A 15,740-nucleotide genomic window follows, 5' to 3' on the forward strand; every position below is an offset into this window, starting at 1 on the left:
AGAGTCTCTGCTGGTACCTCAAAACTAAGCCTGCAATTCTCAAACTTTAGTATTCTGAGAATCACCTGGAAACCTTGTTAAAAACGATAATTTTCAGGCTCTACTTTAGAGATTCTGATTCAGTATATCTGAGGTGGGCCTAGGAATTTCCATTTTTAACTAGTTATCCTAAATAATTCTCCCACCATACTTAAAAGAAATAAGGAATGCTGACCCAGGGGTTTGTAAGGTTAGAATCCTCGAGCACTGAAAGAAGATTAAAGCCCCTTGGGGAACAATGACTGAGCTAAAAGGGTTTTAACTGGGAGGCAAATGAAAGAAGTGCCACTGTGGGCTGTGGGACTCTGAAACAGCAAGGGCATCAGTGTACTCCCATTTGTGAGAAGGTATAAGACAATCTTCAACAGCGACACCACATAGCGGTGAGAAGCAAAGTGATTGTTAACTAATCAGACAATCCTTCTAGAAGTAAAACTGATTTCTTTGGACTAAGTCCATTGGGTTCTATAGGGAGGAGGAAATATCAAAAGAAAAGTACTGGACTTTACGTTAATGAGAGCATGACTTTATTTGCACCCCATGCTGATAATGATAAAGTACACTAAGAAATTCTAAGCAAGTAGATTTAGTTAATAAAATTAAACACAGGCTTTCCTCTACCATCCTTCTTCTTAGATAAAAACATGGTACCAACTTCCCTGTCTCTCACGTTCTTGCTATTCTCATTCTGAAGATGTGAGCCACCCACTTTGCTCTTAAAGTGTTTACTTTACAAAAATGAAACAAAGCTAAGAGCTAATTTGGTGGCTAAATTTGTCTCAGCCAGCCCAGACCTTAAAGGCCTGTCTAGATTGTCTCTTGCTCTCATGGGAATTCACACAATTGACTTATTTTTAAGCTTAATGTAAAATTCTATTCACACTAAACACTCCAATACCATGATTTGAAGTCACAGACCTTCCAAAGTTTTAACCTAAATCTAGTTCTAACATAACGTCAGGTGAACGCTTGTCCATGGGAAACATAGCAGAGCAGTAAAAACTTTACTTCTGTAAACCCTTCCCTCACTACTGGTAAACAGAGGATCATAAAGGAAGTCCCAAGGGCAACTGCACTCTTCCCCAAATGATCTAAAACCCTACTTCTCTCTGTTTTATCTTTTTTAAAGAAAGTAAGCCTACCTTGCTAATTCATTTGGAATTCAGGCATGCTATCGCCGCTTGGATCTTAAAGCACTAGAATCACAAAATCGGATGAAAGAGGACTCAGGCTTCAAGCCACTAACTTTAGCTCAATATTCAAGGCAGCTTGGCTCTCCTGGCTGAAGACAGATGAGACTCCCTCAAATAAAATGGATCAGGGGGAAATGACATCATTGGAAATGTCAGACACAGCTTTTAAAAGTGGGCCATTTATGGTTTGGCTCACTCATAGGAAAACTCCCATGATTAGCTTCTGGCAGGCATCCTCGCCCTATAAAACAGCCAGAACTCAGTGAGGCAGAGAACAGAACAGTTCTCATTAGGGGTTAAAGGGACAGGCCTCTCACTACTGAGCTAGTCATTTGTCCTGTCAGAAATAGGCCTATTTCTTCTACCTTTACTCTAACATTTTTTCCTTTTCCTATATTCCTCACAGCTAAGTTGCCTGAAAGTAGAGATTATGCCCTCTGAGTTCTTAAAGACTATTTCAGAAACCATCACCACAATCTGTCAAACTATCAAAAAAATATGCAAGGAAATAAGGATTGTGAGGCTGAAGGCCATAACCAGACTTATTTTACAGGAACAGCTTTCAAATAAAGGAGGTACCCGAAAGATAATAGAGTTTTCTCAACTCACCTTAATACATCCAACTATTGTAGTTGTAAGAGCAGAATTATACTGAGTACAGAGTACTGTGGCATACATCAAGATAAACCTGGAATGAAGAAGAAAGAGGTCTCTTATAAGATCCCACTGCTTACCATTTTACTAATCTCTAACCAATAGAAAAAATCAATGTGGGGCCTTCTAGCACATCCTACTCAATGACTGAGCTTTCCCTACCTCACTGCTGCTTGTCCTGCAGCTTTGATTTTTAAAAATTTCATTAGAAAGAAACACATATCCAGTTACTGACGAGGTGTTTTCCCCAGCTACCTTCACCAAAACCCTGACACCATCATTCATAATCATGATTACTCTGTTTAGATCATATTCCTACAAATTCACCTAATCTAGACAGAAAGGTCAGTGCTGATAAAAACCCTGGCACAGGTGTGCACCTCCCATTAGGACAACATGACCTTTGGACCACGGTGAAGATAAGAGGGATTCTTAAGGATGGAAGAAAAACAAATTAGAACTACTTTAAGAGGGGACACAGGTTCACTTAACAACTAAGTGGTAGCAGTTGGAACTCCCAGATTTACAGTGAGGCTTCCGAGTACTAAGTGCTTAGTACTAAGGCACCATATCAATTTTATTTTGAAGCACTCACTCATTCTGCACCTAGCCTATGCCAGATCCAGTCATAAATATGAACTGAACTGACTGAAGACAAAATACATTAGGAAATATGGAGGTGAAGAGAAAAGGCTCATTTGTTGATACCCTCTGGCCTTCTACATATACTCTTCTAAGAGGAAGACAACCTAGTTAGGAGTCAAACAGTCCCAAATTCAAGGGCTGCCACCACTATCTACTAATTGTGAAAACTTAGACAATTTACTTGAGTTCTGAGTCTGCTTTCTCATAGGTAAAAGGACAACAATATCTGCCAAATGGTCAACATAGAAATAAAATAAAATAATGCACAAAATAAAATGGTGAAAAATATAATGATGCTTATCATGTACTAGGTTATTGGGTAAAATTTGTTTTTCTCCATCCTTCTAAGCATGACTTTGGACTCAGTTTAGTTACCCTGAGGGCGCATTCCTAAGGGCTACTGAACTAACTGAACCTGAAGATTTAACTACCCTAAGTTGATACAGTAAATAGACAGAACAGGATACTGAGGAATGAGGCAAAAGGACCCTAGAACACATTTTGCTAGGAAAACTATCTGCTAACAAGACAGCAAAGGCTTACCCCATCACACAAGAAAGAGTGAATTGCAGAAGAAAGAGGGTGTCAGCCCAACCTTCAAAATCCACTGCCTGTAATAAATGAGAAAGCACTGAATGTTAGGGGAGGCCTTCAAAGTCAGTTGTCCCATTTGTTAATCAAAATCCTGTGTGCTTGTTCCCACCATGCATACACATACATACATTTCCCTGCATCACTCCAAGGATAGAGAGTAACACTCAAGAATTTCATAAAATGGAGTTAAACCAATAAGCAGTTTCAGAAGGTTTTCTCCTTTCCAAAATGTAAAGTGAGGGAGATTTTGTACTTTTCCCTGTTGGTAAAAAGAAACTGGTATCTGCTTGAAGGCACAAGCCACATCCAGCAAACCTCAGCAGTTCTCCCAGATGGCTTTCTCAAACATTAAAACATATTTCCTCACTGTAACATGTGAAAGCTCAAGTATAGTCTTAGTTATACAAATTCAGCTGAGGTTAGTCCAGTAAAAATTAGTATTTTAAGATAGCTGATTATATAAGCAAGGTTTTTGTTGTTTTATTTTTTAAGCCAAAAGCAAAGGAATGGATAAACATGAATGGATGCACTGATTATCTCATCTCTTATCCAAGAGAGAGGGTTTCTTTCTCAAGTATATTATTTCTCTTGCAATATGAGTTTGATAAACAAATCCAAGAGACATTTCACTTTTTATCTCTGCCAACCTGTCCAGCTTTAACTCTTGCCACTTCAATATAAAGCTCACAGATTCAGAGCTCCAGCAATACCAGACTCCTGATGGCTTGTAAAACATTAACATGCAGTTTCGCACCCACATGCCTTTGCCTGGAATGCCCTTCCCCTTAACACTTATCTGACTCTTGTTCACCCATCACACTAGAAGTCAAGCAGCTCCTCTGTGAGGCTTTCCCTGATCAAGAACCTTCCTTTGTACCTCAGCAAATATACTTCTGTATAGGGCTCTTATCTCTGAACTACAAAAATCTTCCTACACTACGTCTATAGACTGTGAGCTCCCTAGAAAAAGGACCCACGTCACATTTATCTAATCATATTCCTAACACAACACTTGACAGGCAGCAGACTTTCAGTATGTTTATGGTCATTTCTTTGTTGAGGCATAACATATCAAAATTCACCAATTTTAAGTATATAATTCAATGAATCTTGACAAACGTATATAGTCATGTAACCACCATTACAATCGTGATAAAGAAATTTTGGCCTAAAATCACAAAACTACTAGAAGAACAAAAGTAAAAATAAATAAGAAAGAATATGTCAGACTAAACAGCTTCTGCACAATAAAAGAAAGAATAAACATAATGAAAAGGCAACCTATTAAATGGAGAAAAAATATCTGCAAACCATATATCTGAAAAGGGATTAACATCCAAAATCTATAAAAACATAGAACAGCAAAAAACAAACCCAAATAAAAAATGGACAAAGGAATTAAATAGACATTTTTCCAAAGAAGACATACAAATGGACAAAAGGTATGTGAAAAGGTGCTTGACATCATTAATCATCAGGGAAATGCAAATCGAAAACACAATGAGATATCACCTCATGCTTGTTAGAATGGCTACTATTAAAAAGACAAGAAATAACAAGAGTTGGCGAGGATGGAGAAAAGGGAACCCTTGCACACTATTGGGAGGAATGTAAACTGGTATAGCCATGATGGAAAACAGTATTGAGGTTTCTCAAAAGATTAAAAATAGAACTACCACATGATTCAGGAATTTTACTTCTGGTATGTATCCAAAGGAAATAAAATCAGGATCTCAAAATGATATCTGCACTCCCATGTTCACTGAAGCATTATTCACAATAGCCAAAATATGGCAACTCAGGAGTCCGTCCAAGGATGAACGGATAAAGATGATGTTATACACACACACATGCACGCGCGCGCGCGCGCGCACACACACACACACACACACACAAATATTATTTAGCCATGAGAAAAAAGGAAATCCAGCAATTTGCAATAACAAGAATGGAACTTTAGGGCATTATGCAAAGTGAAGTACGTCAGAGAAAGACAAATACCGTATGAATTAACTTATATGTGGAATCCAAAAAAGCCAATCTCGTAGGAAGAGACTAACATGGTGGCTGCCAAGGCTGAGGGGTACGAGTTGAACAATGTTGATGAAGGTCAAAGGGTACAAACTTCCAGTTATAAGATAAATAAGTTCTGGAGATCTAATGTACAGCATGGTATTACAATTAACGATACTGTATTGTATACTTGAAAGCTGCTAACAGAGTAGATCTTAAATGTTTCCAACACAAAAAAGAAATGGCAATTATGTGAGGTGATGGAAGTATTAACTAATGCTACTATGGTAATCATTTTGCAATATATAATTGTGTCAAATCGATAGGTTTTACACCTTAAATTTATACAATGTTATATGTCAATTATATCTCAGCAAAGCTGGAAAAAAATATTAAGCACCTTAGAAAGTACCTACCTTCCCCTTTACAGTCAATCCTCTCTCCCCACTTACAGCTCCTGGGTACTGTCGATCTACTTTATGCTAACAGAGTTTAGTTCAATAATTTCACATAAATAGGATTGTATAGTATATGCTTTTGTTTTCTGTTCTCCAAATTTGTTTATTCCAGTGCCAATGTTATTTTTTTTTTTTTAACATTGTACTTTTTAAAATTGTTTCCCCTCCTCCCTCTCCCAGTATATACTCTTTTATGTACTGAACCTCTAAATACAAGTTTCTCTGTTAACATGTTTTTATTTCTCTTGTGTAAATATCTAGAAAATGGGGTAGCTGGTTCTTTTAGTAAATATGTAGAACCCCCACTAGCACTGTATGAGAATTCTCATTGTCCTACATTCTCACCAACAGATGGAACAGTGTGAGACAACTCTAGTAAGTAAACAATATCTCATTGTAATTTTAATTTGTATTCCCCTAATAACTACTGAGGTTGAGCACCTTTTAATGTGCTTATCTGCCATCAGTATTGCTTCTTTGGTAAAGTGTTTGTCTGAATATTTTCCAAATATTATTTACACTGTCTTATTATTGAGTTGTAAGAATTGTTTTTTTTTTTTTAATATTTCTGGCTACAAGTCCTTAATCAAATATATATGATTATGTAAATATTTTCTCCCAGTCTGTGGCTTGCCTTTCATTTTCTTAACAGCATTTCTTAAAAACATAGTTAATTTCAATATAGTCTAACCTATCAATTGTGTAATTCTTGCTTTTATGACTTTTCTATGAAACCTGAATCTAACCTAAAGTTAAAGATTTTTCTCCTGTTTTCTTCTAGTTTTATAGCTTGAGCTCTATGCTTAGGTCTATGGTCCTTTTTGTATTAATTTGCAAGGGCTGTTATAACAAAGTACCACAAACTGAATATCTTAAACAACAGAAATTTACTGTCTTACAGTTCTAGATGCTAGAAGTCCCAGATCAAGATGCCAGCAGGGTTGGTTCATTCTAAGCACAGTGAGAGACTCTGTTACATGCATTCCCCCTAGCTTCTGGTGATTTACTGGCCATCTTTGGTGTTCCTTAGCTTTTATAGGCATCGCTTTGATGTCTGCCTTCATGTTCACATGGCATTCTCGCTATGTGACTGCCTGTGTCCAAATTTTCCCTTTTATAAGGACATCATTGATATTGGATTAGAGGCCCACCCTACTCCAGTATGACTTCATCTTAACTAATTATATCCACAATGGCCCTATTTCCAAATAAAGTCATGTTCTGAGGTACTGGAGGTAGGACTTCAGCATATGAACTAGGGGTGGGGGATCACAATGCAACTTATAACATTTTTCAAGTTTATTTTTTTGTATTTTTTGAGGTGAGGTCAAGGTTAATTTATTTTGCATATAGATGTCAAATTGTTCCAGTACCACCTGTCAGATTATCCTTTCCTCATTGATTTATTTTGGTACCTTAGATAAAAACAACTGACCACATGCTCTATTTCTATTTCTTAATTCTCTGTTCTGTTCCATTGATCTATATCTACCCTTAATCCAATACCACACTGCCTTTATTACTGTAGCTTTATAAGAATTCTTCAAATCAAGTACGATAAATCCCCCAACACTGTTCTTTTTCAAAACTGATTTGACTATTCTAAGTCCTCTGCGACTCCATATAATTTTAAAATTAGTTTATCAGTTTCTACAAAAAATCCTTCTATGGGATTGGGACTGTGTTGAATCTCTAGATCAATTTGGGGAGAATTGACAAATCAACAATATCAGTCTTTCAATTCATAAACATTCATAAATATAATTTATTTAGGTGTCTTAAAAGTTCTCAGTATTGTTTTGTAGTTTCAGTGTACAGATATTGACATATTTTGTTACATTTTTCCAAGTACTTCATAATTTCAAAGCTATTATGAATGCTATTAGTTTCCAAGTGTTCATTGCTGGTGTACTAGAAATACAGTTGATTTTTTTATATTGACCTTTTTATCTTACAACTTTGCCAAACTGATTAGTTCTAATTACTCTTTTTCGGATTCTTTAGGATTTTCTACATATATAATCCTGTTTTTTATACACATTTTTACTTCTTCCTTTCTAATCTGTATGACTTTAATTTCTTATTCTTACCTTATTGTATTGATGAGATCTTCCAGTATAAAACTGAATCGAACATTACATGAGGGCAGACATCCCCACCTTATTCTCAATCCCAGTAAAAAGGTATTCAGTCTTTCGACATTAAGTAGGTTAGCAATAAATTTTTTCGGTAGATGTCCTTTATTAGGTTGAGAAAGTTCCCTTCTATTCCTAGTTTACTGAGAATTTTAAACTCAAATAAATGACTGTTAAATTTTGTCAAAAATGTATTCTCTACTAACACAGTTCTTCTATTTTACTCTTACTAATATGGTGAATTGCACTGACTGATTTTAAAACATTAAAAAAAACTTAACTCCTGAGATAAACACAACTTGATCATGATATACTTGTCCTTTTAATATTGCTGAATTTTGGAGGGGACTATAATTTTTTTTCTCCTCTTTTAATTTTGTCAGCTATTGGTAGAGAGTATGCTGGCCTCATAAAAATCAATTAGAAAATGTTCTTTTCTATACTCTGGAAGAATTTATGTAGGATTGGCATTATTTCTTCTTTAAATATTTTGTAGAGTTCTCCAGTGAAGTGATCGAGGCCTGGAGTTTTTTTTGGGGGGAAGGTTCTTAACTACCAAATTAAAATTGGACTAAATAACTCTATTGACTAGGACTTTTCATTACTTTAATTAAAAAGAGCTATTTACTTATTTAATATGGCTATTCATGTCATCTTTTTGAGTGAGATTATGTAGTCTGTCTTTTTAAAGAATTTGTCCATTTCAACTCAGTTTTTGAATTTATGGCATAACGTCTTCATAATATTCCCTTATTATCCTTTCAGTATGTGCAGGCACTGTAATGATGTGTCTCTTTCATTCCTGACATTGATAGTTTGTGGACTCTCACTTTTTGTATGGATCAATGGCCATGGTTTAGCAATTTTATTGATTTTTTTCTTCTTCAAAGAACCAGCTTTTAGTGTCATTGATTTTTCTCTATTACTTTTCTGTTTTCTATTTCATTGATTTCTGCTCTTCTCTTACCCTCCTGACGTTTACTTTGGGTGTAATTCGCTCTTCTTTTTCTAATGTCTTAAGGGAGAAGCTTAGGTCATTGATTTTAGATCTTCCCTCTCTTCTAAAAATTGCATTTAGTTAAGCTATGGATTTCTCTCTAAGCACTACTTTAGCTGTATCCCACAAATTTTGCTATATTGCATTTTGGTCTTCATTCAGTTAGAAATATTTTGTAATTTTACTTGTGATTTTTTTTGACCCTTGTCTTAAAGGTGTTTATTTCCAAATATTTGGGGATTTTCCATATATCTTTATGTTATTAACTTCCAGTTTAATTCTGTTCTGATCAGGAGGCATATTTTGCATGATTTCAATTCTTTTAAACTATTAAAATTTGTTTTACAGTCCAGAATATAGTTATTTTGGTAAATGTTCCATGTATAGTTGAAAAGAATGTGTATTCTTTTGTTGAGTGGACTGTTTTATAAACGTCAATTAGGTCAAGATGGTTGGTGGTGTTGTTCAAGTCTTCCGTATCCTTAATGACTCTCGGTTTCGTTGTTTTATCAATTACTAAAAGAGGAATATTAAAATTTCCAACTATAATTGCAGGTCAGTCTATTTATCCTTTCTGTCCTGCCAGTTTTTTCTTCATATATATATATTTTTTATTTATTTAAATTAGTTTCAAGTATATAGTACATTGGTTAGACATCTATATAGTTCATAAAACGACCCCCCAATTGCTCCTCCCTCCCTCCCCTGGCCCTCCACCTAGCCATCATATTAATGTTAACTGCCTTCCCTCTGCCGTTCTCCTCATCCCCGTGACAACTATCAACTACTAATTTGTACTTCATTAACCCTTCACCCCATTTTCTCAGCTCCCCAACACCTTTCCCCTCTGTCCATCACCAAATTGTCTGCTATACTGGTGAGCTGCTTCATATATTTTTAAGCTGTCTCATCAGGTACACACATATTCAAGATTGTTATTTCCACTTGATATATTGACCCTCTAAGCATTACAAAATGTCCTCCTTTGTTGTATAGCTTCCTTTATGTTTATTCTACGTAAGGTTTGTTGAGCTCCTTGTATGTGTAGGTTTAGAGTTTTCATTAAATTAAAAAAAAAAATCATTTATTAATTCTTCAAAATTTTTTTCTGCCCTTCTACCGTTTTTCAGGATTATAGTTACACATGTTAGGCCTCATAATATTATCCTGCATGTCACTAAGAATCTGTTCATTCGTTTTTCCAGTCTTTTTTTTCTCCATGTGTTTCATGTTGGATAGTTTCTATTGCTCTTTAATGCACTGATCTTTTCTTCTGTATTGCCTAATCTGCTGTTTAATATCTTGTTTTATTTTTCAATTCAGGTTATAATATTTTGCATCCCTAAAAGTTCTATTTGGGTTTTTTATATCTTTCTCTTTTCACCCTTTCTCTTCCAACTATCCTTCACTGTCTATTGTCTAATGTCTGAAAAACATTTTTCATAAATGTTTGGTTTTCTAGTAGATTAAGGCAGGAAGGTAAATCAGTCCCCTGTTATTCTATCATGACTAGAAACAAAAGACCACATTCAATTACTGATTTGAATTATAAACCTATTTCAGATGATGCTTCCACTAGGAAGCTTTGCACAAAAACCTGTGTTTCACATTAGTCTCTTTTCTGCCAAACTGTCCAGAACATTGAGTGCTACTTTTATCACAGACACTGCATATACATGACTATGTATGTGTGTGACTATCTGTACATGACTATCCAGACACTGTGAATGCCTTGATGGTTTATGTCTGTATCCACAGTGCTTGACAAAACAAAGTGATCAGCAAACAACAGGTGCTCGATAACTCTTTTGGATAAATGAAGAATAAAAAGAATTCATGCATAGTCTCCTACTATGTTCTTTCATACCTGTAAATAGTACCTCCTCTCTGATGAAACGCCATTAAAGCATAATAAAGCACAGTTCTAGGGCTCAGGAGAATGGCCTCTACCAGTAAAACTATAAATTCCATGAGAGCAGGGATCATGTCATATATCATTTCTAAACAGCTCCAACCATTGGCGATGTTAGGCACCAATACTAGTTAAGGTAGATTCAATATCAGTGATCTGTGGCTCACCATCATTTGCTACAGGCAGATGAGTTGAACTTTACTTTTTTTTTTTTTTTAATATACCCACATACCTACTTTTACCTGCTATCAGATAGATTTCAAGTTTCGTATTAAATCTATATAATTTAAAATTTTCTTATAATGGTAAAAGATTATTTTATCAGTAAATGACTCATCAGTTTTTGCACTGAGTTTATTTATTTTTAATTGAAGAGAGAAGACACAGTTCAGCAAATCATCAAGTGGACACTGGAAGTATCTTTGGGAGGGTTATAGTACCTTGTAGGAAAAGTCATTGAACCTAAGAATACAGTGCACCAGGATTCAGGAGCTCTATATCTTGTGCCCCCTAACCACTGCTTCATTACACCAAACAGCTTCTGTGAAGGAGGTTAAACTGGAGGCATCTTAAGGCTTCTTTCAGTTCTATCATGAGTGTTAGATTAGCTTGATAAGAGAGACTATTTCACCCAGGCTGAATCACATAAAAGAAATCTTAGGCCTACGAACTTTTCTCAACTCTAAATTACTCTCCTTTTCTGGATAAACTATTCTTTTACCCCAAAGTCATTAAGAGAATAAGCTGGTGTGTTGGACCATGATGATTCTTTGAACCTTAGTTTCTATATATATATAAAAGAGAAACAATAAGTCCTCCCTTGCCAAATTGTTACCAGAATTAAAACAATATGGATACAATGCCTGACACGAAGGAGGTCCAGTTCAATAAACAATGTCAATTATTATATACAAACATTACTTTTAATTTCTTTTTATCAGTGACCTACAACTGGAAAGTAATCGGTTATATGGCAAAGGCCTCAAACAAATTTCTCCATACACCAGAGCTCTTTTCCTCCTTTAGCTTTAAATATCTCCTTTAATCTAAATATACAATATGACATCTACTAAATCCTAACTATGTGCCAGACCCCATGGTAGGCTTTGGGGCACTATGCTGAAGATGGTTTAGTCAGGTTTACTGATAATGAAGGAATAAACTGTGGTAATTAAGAAGTACTTCATTATATTTGTAGAGTGCTTTATAGTTTAAAAAGTGCTTCTGCAAACATGCCCCATGAGACTGCCACAACAACCCTGTGAGGTAGAAAAACCAAGCCTTATTTATTATCCCCAAAAGACAGTGAGTGACTTACTTTAGGTAACACAGCTATATAGGACTTGAGTCCATATACTCCAAGCCCAAGGTTCTCTACACTGAGCATTATATTTTATTCAGAAAAATGCCCCAAATACATACTGCTCAGTCCCCCTTGGGAACATAACAACTCCACCTGTAGAATATTAAAATAAATCTCATGAATATGATTCCGTTTATATAAAATTCAAAAATAGAAAAATAATTCTCATGAGATTTTTCTTTTCCCTAAATAGTCAGCCTGCCTCTGGAGGAAGCCAGTCTACGGCACAAGCAGGCTACTACTGCCTTCCTCAGCTTTGCCACAGGAATGGATCTTTGGCTGCAACAGAACAAGCAGAAGCCAGCCATTTGAAAGTATGACTGTAGGATAAATACAATCCTAACAGTACAACAAAGAGGTAGCATAAAAAAAAAAAAAACAGTAAAAGCTACTGTTTATTAAGTGCCTATTATGTTCCAGACTTAGAAATGTTTAAGTATCTTTCACAAAACTATCCAGCTAATGAATGCCTGTTCAGTTCCACAGTCAGTCATCTTTCTAGCTGTACTACTGAGGAAAACCAAAGGCAAGGCAGTATGTTCTAATTTTTTTCTCCTAGATGGCTCCACATGGTTGTTGTAATTGGATCGGAGTCAAAAAGTAGGGTTCTAATTCTAATTCTGCCATTAATTTTCTGTGAGGCCATGAGAGTCATTTAGCCTCTCTAAGCTTCTACTTATATTATAAATATAGAAAAAGAGTCTACTCTATCTGCCTCAAATGAGAAAATCAAACGAGAGAATAAAATGAATACACTTTAAATGTATATAAAATTTACATATAGAAGAGATTATTATTCATTTAAACTTTCAACACTGTCCTCTCTCAGTAATAGATCTGCAAGTGAATTTTCCTTCTCCCTAAAAGTGAACATGCACTTTACTAATGAGGGGGAAAAACACTTAAAACAAAACTTCTGACGCTAGAGAAAGTTGATGAAGAGTGCATTGTAAAAAAAAAAAAAAAAATGACCTGCTTGGTCACTCTGTGTAACACAGAACTAGATGGGCTCTGTCAGAAGGTCTGTAATCTTCGATCTTGGCTGAGTGGCATCTGTGCTTACTAACTGAACATACAAAGATGCTTTCTTAGGCTTTCCTTCTGTTGTGAATGAAGTCTCTGGTTCCATAGGTGCTGGTGGTGTAATGTAATACCACAAGCTAATACACACCACAGGCATGAAAAGAATGTAGCATAATCAATGGGCAAATGGGTTATATGGACTTCCTAAAACTAGGCATTTGGTTTGAATCATATTTTTATTTAAAAAAAAAAAATATTTGAAAAAAAGTTTAATGGAAAAAAATGTGTTTTTTTGGTTGCTTTGGTTAAGGAAATTGAGAGAAAGGGAGTATCTAAGTAAGATTAGGCACTAATATTACATAATCAATAACATAATAAAATCTAGTCCAGGGATACAGTCAGATATGTCATATGTACCAGCTCTAATTGACTGATTGTGGCTGTCTGGACCACTGTCTTGATGAGTAATCTGAACTACGTCTGCGCTTGGCAATAAGGTACTGTGACTATCTGGCAATATCTGCAATGAGCAGCTGATAACATTAGTACCAATTCACCACCCCTCATTAAGTGAGAAGCATAGAATAATTTCAGTATACACTTAAGTCTTAGATGCAACCATTCTCACTCCCAGGAAAATGTGCTAAGCAAACAGTCACCTATTTACTTGAGATTTGAAATAAAATCCAAATCATGAGTGAGACTTTTTTTTACATGTTTTAATACCTCCCTACTTAGTACAAAGTCTAAAAATAAACAAACCATTCTGTCTTTGGACATCATGGTAAAGAAAAAGGTTAATGAATGATATAATTCTATTCTGAAAATTATTTTCCCAAAAAACCATGTAGGAAAAAACCCTAAATCCTTATCCTAGAAAGTAAACTGCTAGGAAACTTGCTAAGGCAGTAGATAATGTCAGTGGTACAAATGGTCTATATGCTCCTCTCCCTACCATGGGAAGGTCGGACAAGTTCATGGAGCCTGTGTGGCTCCTAGCTTAGACAAGGATTTGCAACCCAGATATCTTCACTACCTCTGCTAACCAGGCTCTGTCACCTATGGAAAACCTATGCATCATGGCAAAACTATATACTGCAGCTTACCAACAGGTCATTTACTCTTATTTCAAAAAGGCATACCCTCAATGGTGAGAATAGCTAAGGACATTACTCTGTCAGTCAAACAATATACAAGCAAAGAGAAAGATCTAGTTATTCATAAATAAAGAATAACTGATCCAACCTTCTTGTTTTATATATGGGAATATCCAGGCCCAGAAAGCAGAAAGGACCTGTCTCCATGTGGAAAGAATAATTCAGTGTTTGAGTGTCCCGGAAAAGATGAGTAACTCTGGACAGGCTAAACCAACAACCTAAAAATTATTCATTATTTACTCAGCAATGCTCAGCAAGAGACACCTCCAGGTAGATAATTTGTGCAGCAACTTTTCCTGTAAACTCATCTAGCCATGTAATTTAACCAATGATATAATGAAGACATTATACAATGTAGCAGTGCCTACAGTACTGTCCTTGTGAGATCTACAGCCAGGGATCTGTTCTTCCCTCCCTATATGAGAACACCTAGCAGGGTGTGCGGTCAGAAAGCCAGCCTCCAATTCCTGGGACTCTGTGAATCACTGGCTTTGTACTGCAGACATTCCCTTTTGGAGGTACCAACTAACGAGTTTAAACACAGTCTGTCCTAACAGACACTTTGGAAAGTCTTTAGTCAGATAACACACACAGCATTTATCTATCTTTTTTTATTAAGAGTAACCTGGCTTTTGCATGATAGATTTTTTTTTAAAGGAGAATCTTTTAAAGTTAGAAAACATGCTGAAATATTGGCTCCTAGGTTTCTGATAAGCCTGGGACTTTCGAGAACCTTAAATAAACTTTTTTTAAAAATCACATACGTTTGGTTTCTCAGAATGCTTTGTCAATGACTTCCATCATGTGCTCACTCGGACCAGTTGTCCAGTTGGATCTTCCTTTTCAATTTCTACAGTAATTTAGTTTTTTCTTCCATGGCCTTCAACTCTTGCTTAAAGGCTGTGTCAGCTTCATCAACTGCTCTGTATAACTCCTGTCTCCCTGGAAGCTGACCTTCAGAGTCCTCTTATTGGATTTCTGTCCTAAAAGAGGATGTTTTCCCTCCTCTGCCTACCTAAGGTTAACAGTGAGATTTGGAGAAAAGTAATTTGGATCTGATTTTACTTCAATTTGCATTCTGGGTCATGGGTCTACAACTCTGAAAAATGAGAACAAATTAATTTGCCCGACCTCCTCCAGTTATTTTAAAATTTAGGATTCATCACAGGATAGTCATTATTTATAGAAAAAGTTTATCTTCTTCTTATCATTCCTTTTATAAAATATGATTTAAAATACATTCACATGGCTCTACAATCAAAGATATATATATAAAAAAGTGAAAAGTCTCCCTCACATTCCTGTTACCCTTGTAGCAGTTCAGAATAAGTCAGCTAAAGACCTGCCTCTGATATGTAGATTACTTTGACCTAAAGGCAGTAGAGATCCTGCAGGCTCAAAAGGAAGTGTGCCTCCTCCACTCCCACTTAATCACCTGGAAAAATTTAGATTAAGGGCCCATCCCATAATAAGAGATTATCGGAGACAACCTTTTTGATCTACCTATATGGCAGAGCAAACTACTGATTACTAATCTGTTCTTATCATCCTGCAATG

At 35.8% G+C, this 15,740-nt stretch overlaps 1 protein-coding gene across 1 annotated transcript in view; it reads right to left on the reverse strand.

Annotated features, from left to right (window-relative positions):
• Positions 1 to 15,740, reverse strand: part of SLC35D1 (solute carrier family 35 member D1) — a 44,019-nt gene that overhangs the window by 12,332 nt on the left and 15,947 nt on the right. The window contains exons 9-10 of the mRNA XM_016120871.2: positions 3,075 to 3,142; positions 1,842 to 1,920 (exon numbers count right to left, since the gene is read on the reverse strand). Coding sequence (XP_015976357.1) covers positions 1,842 to 1,920; positions 3,075 to 3,142 — 147 coding nt within the window. The remainder of the gene's footprint in view (positions 1 to 1,841; positions 1,921 to 3,074; positions 3,143 to 15,740) is intronic.

This window comes from Rousettus aegyptiacus, unplaced genomic scaffold, assembly GCF_014176215.1.
Source record: "Rousettus aegyptiacus isolate mRouAeg1 unplaced genomic scaffold, mRouAeg1.p scaffold_m13_p_1, whole genome shotgun sequence".
Lineage (NCBI taxonomy): Eukaryota > Metazoa > Chordata > Mammalia > Chiroptera > Pteropodidae > Rousettus > Rousettus aegyptiacus.